The sequence below is a fragment of the Podarcis vaucheri genome (genome assembly GCF_965113315.1).
Source record: "Podarcis vaucheri genome assembly, chromosome: 7".
NCBI lineage: Eukaryota > Metazoa > Chordata > Lepidosauria > Squamata > Lacertidae > Podarcis > Podarcis vaucheri.
The window spans coordinates 30,422,059-30,430,914 of record NC_138765.1 but is presented as its reverse complement, the minus strand read 5'-3'; the positions used below and the strand labels follow the sequence as shown (position 1 = coordinate 30,430,914).

Below are 8,856 nucleotides of genomic sequence, written 5' to 3'. Positions count from 1 at the left end.
CGTGAACTTTTAATTATACCCCTTTGGGGCGGGGAAAGAGATGCTGGTACCAAACCGTGCTGCGATTAAGCCCTGGCTTTACTCCGAATGAACAAGGCTCGCGCGCGCGCACATCTTTTACACCAGGCACCATTCTTGTCCCCGGTTTATATAAGCGCACGAGCGAGCCTTCGCTTCGCGGTCAACGTTTCACCACGCTAAAACCCCAATAAAGCAAGTTTGCTTATTTATTATTCTGCGTGACTGCGAGTTTTGAAAAGTAAAACGTTAATAAATACACACTTCTTTTTAAAGCAATGCCGCCTTCCCAATTGGAATCGAGCGCAACCAGCTCCAAGACAGTAACATTTGCGGCCATGAAGGGTACCAGTGCGCATGAGCGGACTTAGCTGCTCCCTTTTTTTTTGTCCGAGCCCAGCCATTAGCATCGCAGCGCCTGCGCAATAGAGGCGCCTTCTCCGTAGCTTCGGCCTTTTCAGCATCCGGGTCCTAAGCCCGTGTCTTTGTTTACTTGGTACGGAAAGGGGCGGTTCGGCTTTCTTTCCGCTGTAGGCGAGTCGGTCAGCTGAGCCAGGGTGGTGGTGGCGGCAGCGGCTTTTTCCTTCGAGCCGGTTGTCTCAAGAGCGCTTCTGAGGTGAAGTAAGTGCGGACGGGGCATCCTGTCGCTGGGGCGGCCGGGAGGGAGACGGGAGCCGTGTCTCTCGCGGGCAGCCGCTGGGCCCACAGGGGTGTGTCGGGCTAGAGATGGGGCGGGGAGCGCCGCCGTGCAGCGCCGAGGCTCAGCTTCTTTATTCCAAGTTCCGTGGGACTTCATCCTCGGAAATGTGTTTCGGGCGACGGCCTTCCACCAGTTTCCCCCTCTTTTCACTCGGAAGTCCCCTTGGATTCCGTGGGATTTGCTCCCGAGGAAGCGCATTTTAGATCGCATCCTTCCCAGAGCTGGGCCACCCAGCCTCCAAACTGGCCGTTGCCATCCACTTTACTTGGAGGGAAGCCTCACTGAATCCAGTGGGGTTTACTCGTGAGGAAATGCGTTTTCCATAGCAGCCTTCCTGGAGCTGGCCTGTCCAGCCTTCCAAATTAGCCCTCCCCATGTCTTTTGCACTGAATTCAATGGGGTCTGTTCCTCAAAAAGTACATTTATGGTAGTTGCCTTTCTGTCAGTTTTACTCACAAGCCCCATTGAAATCAGTGGGATGTGCTCTGGATTTAGAGCAGCAGCCTTAGCTTAGAAACTTGGATTGGGTATCCAGCCATCATTTGGCCAGTACCATCTTCTTTACTCTGAGAAATGGATCCCTTTCAATTGAATGGGATGTGTTTCCCAGCCTTAATAGAGCTTTTGTTTGGATTGATCTGCCATCCATCAATTCGCCAGTTTCATCTATTTTGGATGACTTTCTGTTCGCCGCCTCTGACCCATAATATGATCTGGGGGGGGGGGGGTTGGATGGCACAGGGACCACCAGGATGAAAGCACTTCCCCTGCAAGTGGGTGGGTGGCAGGAGATATCCAGCTCCATCTAATTCTTGAGATTTGTATACACCTACTAGTAGGTTCTTTGGCTGACCTGCAGGTTAAATCATGGTAAATTTACTCAGGAGTAGCTCCAGTATGTTCAAGGTTACTGAATTTTAAGAAGGTATGCACAGAACTGCCCTGCACACACTTTCTTGGAAGGAAGCTTCATTCAACACAGGGGTGGTGGCATGGCTATAGCCAGAATTTTTGTTGGGGAGAGATGGACACAGAACTGAAATGATGGGTCAGCTAAGTATTTCCATAGTTTTACTTGTCTGGGGCGGGGGAGCTGCCCCCCCTTGGCTACGCCCATGGATGGTGGGAATTGGAATCTCAGCACTATTTGGAGACAATCCAATTAGGGAAGGCTGAACTTATTACAAACTATTGCTTTGATAGTTCCATGGGGTCACGAAGAGTCGGACACGACTAAACAACTATACAACAACAACAATTGCTTTGATGAGGTTAATTCTCAGTTATGGTGTGTCTGGGTAGTAGCCTGATTATTAATGTAATATAGCTAAGAATCACCAGACAAGGACAGGGCAAGGTAGCTGTGGCTTACCTGTACAGTTTCAGGTCCTTTCATCCATCCCCTGCTCCTGTGTGCAGTGCAGTACAGTAGAACCCTTCTCATTTCTTCTCCCTTAAACAAGTATATTCCCCCACCCCTTGTTGAAAGGATACCTCTTTGGAATTCAGCTTTCCAATGGTGAGGCTGTCTTGCTTTGTTTTCTGGCTATCCTTGATTGCAAGTGAAGTATTAACTTCCTTTGGAACATTTGAACATTGCATTTCTCACATCCCTAGCAGTATTTCATCTACATTTGTGTGCTGCTTTTGTGTTTATTTCCTTATGTGTCTGATTTTATCATTTATTCTCTTACTGATATTTGTAACATTGTGTTGTTGTTGTTTTTATAAATGGTTTTAATGTATTTTTAGAAATGTATTTGAGATTTATTTGTAAATGGTAAGTGATAAAAAATAGGTTTAAATAAATTATTCTCACTTCAAATGCAATTAATAAATTTAAAGCCACACACCTAAACAGAAATTGAGAAACAAAATTCATTTTCTCTCCTAGGTTTTCCAAAACTCAAATATGTCTGGGTTCCTTGAAAACATGAGATGCTCTGAGTGTGTTGACTGGGGAGAAAAACGAAATACAATAGCTTCTATTGCTGCAGGAGTGCTGGTATGTATACTTAAAACTCTTGTTTGTATTTCTGTTTTTCTTAAGTCTTGCAGTGTTGGATCCTCCTCATTTGTAAATTTGTGCATGTTAAAAGCCCACTTTAGTTTAATGGAATAAAACTGTGCATATAGAGTGATACATTACAAATGGGTAGCTCTGTTAGCATACTATATTAAAAACAAGAAAGCATATTGTACTTTAAAGTGTACCACTTCTATGGTGACTAGAACCTGCTTTGTCAGATGCAGTAAGCGGTGTTTGTTGGCAGATATAAAGATACATACATGTGTACAAAACAGACAGAAAGGGCACAATATACAAGAGGTACTGTATGTTACAACATTATAAGAAGCCCAAATGTGTGCAAGATAAAAATAGCAACCCATTCACACAATAGTAATTGGTGATGACTGTGTCTTCCTAGTTTCTCTGTGGAAATTTAACACCTGTAGCAAAAAAGAAACCCACAGCTTCAGTTAAACTGAAACTAAATAGAATAAAATCTGATATTTCTAGTTTACCAGTTCCATACTGGAGCTTCTAGGATCTTTTTATTGAATTTTACTTTGTGGTTGACTAAGCATCAGAATGTCCTGGGCAACTGAAATGTTTTGCCACCGGCTTCTGACTGTTGCCATTATTGATGTCTGATAGAGTGGTCATAGTAGCTTTACAGCAACATTGTATTGAAGATCATGTTGGAAACTTTTGTGTTCAAATAGTTCTTTACAGGTTGGTGGATTATCATAGATGCAGCTGTTAAATATCCACATTCAGATGACTTCAACCATTCATACCATGCTTGCGGAGTGATAGCTACAGTTGCATTCCTAATGTAGGTACTACTAATATTCTTACAGGATTTGAATAAGACTGCATATTGTAAAAATGCTAGTTGGATTTCTTATATTCAATTAATTATTAAAAACTTGCATTGACTTATAAAATGAACTCATTACTTGTTGATATGGATTATGGGATATAGGTTCCAAGATGCAGGATAATGAACTAAAAGTACTTGCACTGTGTTAGCATAGGATGACTGTTTTGAAGCCTATTCCTAGGTATGCTAACATAGAAGCAGTGTTGTGGGTTTTTCAGATTTGAACTGGCAAAATTTCCTATCCATATTAGGGTAATTTGCGTGGGAGGACCCTATGGGCTGATCAAATTTAGCATATTTATTTTACTTCTACTTAGTAAACAAAACTTTAAAAAATGAAACTGCCTAGCTTGTCTTATACTGTATTTGCAGTTGGAATCCATTCATTGTTACTAAGTAACTTATGAAATGGAAATATTTTCCACAGGAAAAATAGAAACTTGCCCAGAATTTTTTTTGCTCCTACATCAGAGTTCAGAAGTCCACCCCACTGAGCTTAGTGGGGCTTACTCTCAAATAAGTGGCCATGGCATTGAAGCCCTTGTACTGTTTTGGGGTCAGGAGAAATTTATACTAGTCCTTTATTTAATCACAATGATTTAAAATTATTATGCTGATTCTGGCATGGAACCTGACAGTACTGAGGCTCTGAGGCTATATAATGAAAAGGCACAAACATAAAAAAGCAGTATTCAGAATTTGAGAACATATCTGGACTTACAAGCATGCAACAGGGGTGGTTTATGTTTTGTTTTATCCTAGAATAGCACAGCTTTACCTTCCATTTTATAGCTTAATGAGTTTCCCCAGTGACCCATAGTGTCTGTCTCGATTATATCAGAATGTAGTATGGTCTGGGTTGTCTCTATACTGGCACAATGCAATCTTGAGTAAGAAACTCCCAGACTGCTTCCTTGACTATGGAGGGGGCAAGTGAATTATGGCTGTCAGCCTCCTCTGGAGGAGGCATGGGAGAGCCAGCTGTATGCCATCTACCCTCCTCCCACCCTCTAAACTGTATTTAAGCCAGGCTTCTTTGAGTGCAGCAAGACCAGTACCAGAAATTTCATTGTCGGTTAACTCTGGTTTTGCTTATTATTTATGTATTTAAGCTAGATTGTGTTTTTTGTTTAGTCTGTATTTCAAGGTTTTGAATCTCGTGAGCTGCTTTGGGCACAGCATATTGTGCAAAAGCAGCATATAAGTAAACTCAATCAATCACTTCAGGGAGGGGACGGTCAGTGGTGTTAAGATTCCTGAGCTGTGAAGCTTTAGTCTTCTGTGTTTGATTGTACACATTGAAATTTGAGAATAACTGCAGGCTTGTAGGCAATTGATGTTTTGCAGTTGTGATTCCTACTTCAGTGATAAGATTCCCACTTAGTACTTGACTAATCTGTTTTGAGCTGCTTGAATTGTTCTTCAGAACAGCTGATTCCCAAATGCAAGGTAGTATTGAGGTATATGGAGAATTACTGTCATTGCTTCATAGAAAGCTGGTATAGCATAGCAGCTAAGAGTCTGAGTTACAGAGCAGGAAGACTCTACCTTGAGTATGTCATGAATTCACCAGGTCACATTAGGCAAGACTACAGTATGGATATAATACTGCCATCCTTGCTGTGTTGCTGTAAGTATGCTAAAGGATAATGCATGTGAAGCAGATTGTAATGCTAAACAGTTCTATACAAATGCCAAGTATCTGAATGTGATATGTTCTTATTAATGAAGGATCAATGCAGTATCCAATGGACAAGTGCGTGGGGACAGTTACAGTGAAGGTTGCCTTGGGCAAACAGGTAAGCTTAACAAATAAAAATTATAACAAAGTGTGTGGGTGTAAGAGAGAGAGAGCGCTGCTAGGGGTGGGTGATATCTGGTTTTCAACACCACGATATATCACCAGCTAAATATCACAATATCTCAATATATCAAGATATATATCTGCAGCAGCGGAGGGCCTTGCTGGGCCTCCCCGCAGTGGCAGGTGGTCCCACCATACATCCTTGCAGCAGCAGAGGGTGCACTGCGCTTCCCCGCAGCAGCAGAGGGCCTTGACAAAGCTCCCTGTGGCAGGCCTTAAAATGTAAGAAAGTAGTAGATTTAATAAAAATATTAAATAAGCATCCCTATAATATGTTTAAGATATTTTCAACTAAGTGATCTGTTTTGCTGTAAAGCACATCCCAAAATAGATGTGCATTGCAATTGCCATGAGTGCAATTTCCCAACAAATGCATGGCTCTGATTATGTATATCTTAATGCAACCTTTCTGGTTAAGCAGGGGTTTGAACCCAGATCTCCCTTGCCCCCACTCCACTGCACCAGGGTCTCAGAAGGGCTACTTTAGGGGGGAAATGGTGTACCAAGTTTGTACATTTTGAAATGTTGCACTTTCACAGCCATGACACATGGAGAGCATGCAGACGCTTCCTAATGCACACGGGCTTTAGCTGGTTCTGAAGGGATGGTTAATTTGTCCTCCTCTGGTCACATATTGCCCATTATTTAAATATTATGTTATGAACAATGGAGCAGCTTGTTTTTAAAACAATTGGTGTGGGTTTGTTTTTTCTTTTGCAGGTGCTCGCATCTGGCTGTTCATTGGATTTATGTTGGCATTTGGATCTCTGATTGCATCTATGTGGGTCCTCTTTGGAGGCTATGTTATTCAAGGTAGAGTGTCTGTTAAAGGCAACCTTTAAAATTAGCACTTCAGCTTGTGTGTATACATTTTAAATTGCAATCAGGTTAAGTGCAGAGACCTTGTCTCTTGCATTATGAACACTACCTATACCCTGTAACAGGCTTCCTCAAACTCTGCCCTCCAGATGTTTCTGGCCTACAACTCCCATGATCCCTAGCTAGCAGGACCAGTGGTCAGGGATGATGGGAAATGTCGTCACAAAACATCTGGAGGGCCGAGTTTGAGGAAGTCTGCCCTATAATAATGAAAGTGTCTCTTATGTCACTATCCTACCTAAAGGGGGGGGGGCTTCTGTTTCATTTCTCTTTTGGAGGCTGAACTGTTGCTGCCTGTGGCACTGTCTTCCTTTTTCTGAAAGGATTTGTTAATAGTGGGCTACACTTGGAAGGCTTGTGAGTTAGCAGCCTGGCATAATGATTGATGCATAAATCAGTCTGATTAGGTTGGGAGATTGCTGAGAACCCTTTGTATGGCACCTCCTTCTCTATTGGAGAAAGGCTGGTATAAATGCAGTGAGGTATGGATGGGGAGCCTTTGTCCTTCTAGATATTGTTTGACTACAGCTTCCATCAGCTTCAGTTAGCGTAGCCAGCATTCAAGAGATTAAGCAAGTGGCAGTCCCAACAACATCTGGAGGTTTGTGGGTCCCCCCCCCCTTGTAAATATAAGCTAATGAGGCGGCAATCCTGAACACACTTACCAGAGTACACATATTTGGACCTCAAGATCATCATCTGAGGCCCTTCTTCCAGGTGCCTACCCGAAACAAGGTACACCAGTTGGCTCCCAGGGAGAGGACCTTTTCAGTGGTGGCACCCCAGCTATAAAATGCCCTTCACCTTGTGCCTAAACTGTAGTATTCTCGGTGCCTGGTGAATACCCTTATTTTCTCAGCCTTTTAAAATATTAAATTTTTTTTGTGATTAAAGACACTTTGGGAGTGTTACGATTTGTGAAAATTTCCTGTGCTGTGAGTTTACTACTATATTGAGTTGCATGCTGTAGTTAGTTTGATGCTGTATTATAGATTTTATGGTTTAGGACATGGGGACATAGAAGCTGCCTTATACTGAGACAAACCCATGGATCCAAATAGCTTAATAATATCTACACTGACTGGTCCAGGGTTTCGGAGTCTCTCCCAGCCCTACCTGGAGATGTTGAACCTAGCACCTTCTACATGCAGAGGCTCTACTATTGAGCTATATGACTCTTGATGATCTTATTTGTGTATTTAGTAGTTTTTAAGTAAGAGAATTTTGAGAACCATTGTGACAGAAAAGCTGTATAAAAGTGTTGTAAGTAAGCAAGTATATTCATTTTCCAGATTCTGGTAGCAATGGTAGCATAAGAAGGCATTAGGCAAGCCCTGCAAAACTTAACAAATCACTGAACTGGTCACTGCTTTTTTGAGGGGTTGGGGGAGGCTACAAATAAACTCATGGACTTCAGTTAAAGGACATTCTTTTTTTCCCCTTCCCAGACAAAGAAAAGATCTCTGTATACCCTGGAATAGCAGTCTTCTTCCAAAATGCTTTTATATTCTTTGGGTAAGCATATTTCTTCCATTCAATTGATTTGTTATTCTGTGTTTAAATCTCACATGCATGGAAGTTTAGTAGCTTGGAGCACTGTCATTCATACCAAACCAATATGTTTAGGTCACGGAATAATAATAATAAATAAGTAAATTTCAAATGGGTGAGCAGGACTGGCACAAGCACTGTTGCACCGAAACATCACAGCGCTAACACAGAGACACATGGAAGTATCTTTTTTTTCCAAAGCAGCCTTACGACTTGAATCCTAATCACACTTCCCTGAGAGTAAGTCTGGTTGATCTTTGTGGGGCTTTGTTGTATGAAAGATGCATAGGGTTGTGCTGTACTGTAGAAGACTATTTAAAATATTTTTATCTTGGCTTTCCATAAAATATTTTCAAGATACTGCTTTGCTCTGTTTGATGTGACAATTCCAACATTCTATGCAGTTAATCCTGTCTCTTTTGTTAACAGAGGCCTGGTCTTTAAGTTTGGTCGCACTGAAGATTTGTGGCAATAAGCAACAGAATATGTTCTTCTATTTTAATTGCCCACTCCCTTTTGTAAGCATTTGTGCTCTGGTATCAGTGAGGATGAAAACTGACAGCGCTTGAAAATCATGAAATTCCTTTGTTTTTCATTCTCTTTGAGACTGTTTTCTACTCTTGGCTTATGACATTAAATATGTAGCATGTGAACTAAAATGTAAAACTGAGAAAGAGATAACACTTATGAAGTCCTCTTCCTGACTGTTTTTATAAATGAATATTAAACAATGTAAATGTTTCTTTTACAGATCATGTATATGTGTGGGTGGGTGGGTCTTCACAGTATAACTTATTTTTGAAAATGGGATTATGACTGGCTTTGGAAGGTTTTCAAATGAAAGAAGTTAATTCGGTGCATTAAAATGTAATACAAATGTACTAACATCATATTTGTTCTCTAGATTTATTAAGGGTGGCTTTCCAGCTGTGTTTGGGGTTCCTTTGTTGTGGATA

General features: G+C 41.6%; 1 protein-coding gene across 1 annotated transcript; it reads left to right on the top strand.

Annotated features, from left to right (window-relative positions):
* Positions 1 to 454: 454 nt before the first annotated feature.
* Positions 455 to 8,790, top strand: TMEM50A (transmembrane protein 50A). Its single transcript, XM_082232192.1, has 7 exons — positions 455 to 639; positions 2,613 to 2,723; positions 3,446 to 3,558; positions 5,338 to 5,405; positions 6,191 to 6,283; positions 7,798 to 7,864; positions 8,330 to 8,790. The coding sequence occupies exons 2-7, from the start codon at positions 2,631 to 2,633 to the stop codon at positions 8,373 to 8,375; spliced, it is 480 nt and encodes a 159-aa protein (XP_082088318.1). The 5' UTR covers positions 455 to 639; positions 2,613 to 2,630; the 3' UTR covers positions 8,376 to 8,790.
* The last annotated feature ends 66 nt before the right edge of the window (positions 8,791 to 8,856 follow it).

What these genes read in the sequence shown, in the direction of transcription:
- TMEM50A (XM_082232192.1), top strand. Translation starts at nt 2,631, where the DNA reads ATGTCTGGGTTCCTTGAAAACATGAGATGCTCTGAGTGTGTTGACTGG. An exon ending in AGGTTGCCTTGGGCAAACAG is followed by an intron (nt 5,406 to 6,190) that starts GTAAGCTTAACA and finishes TTTCTTTTGCAG; the next exon opens with GTGCTCGCATCTGGCTGTTC. An exon ending in AATGCTTTTATATTCTTTGG is followed by an intron (nt 7,865 to 8,329) that starts GTAAGCATATTT and finishes TTTTGTTAACAG; the next exon opens with AGGCCTGGTCTTTAAGTTTG.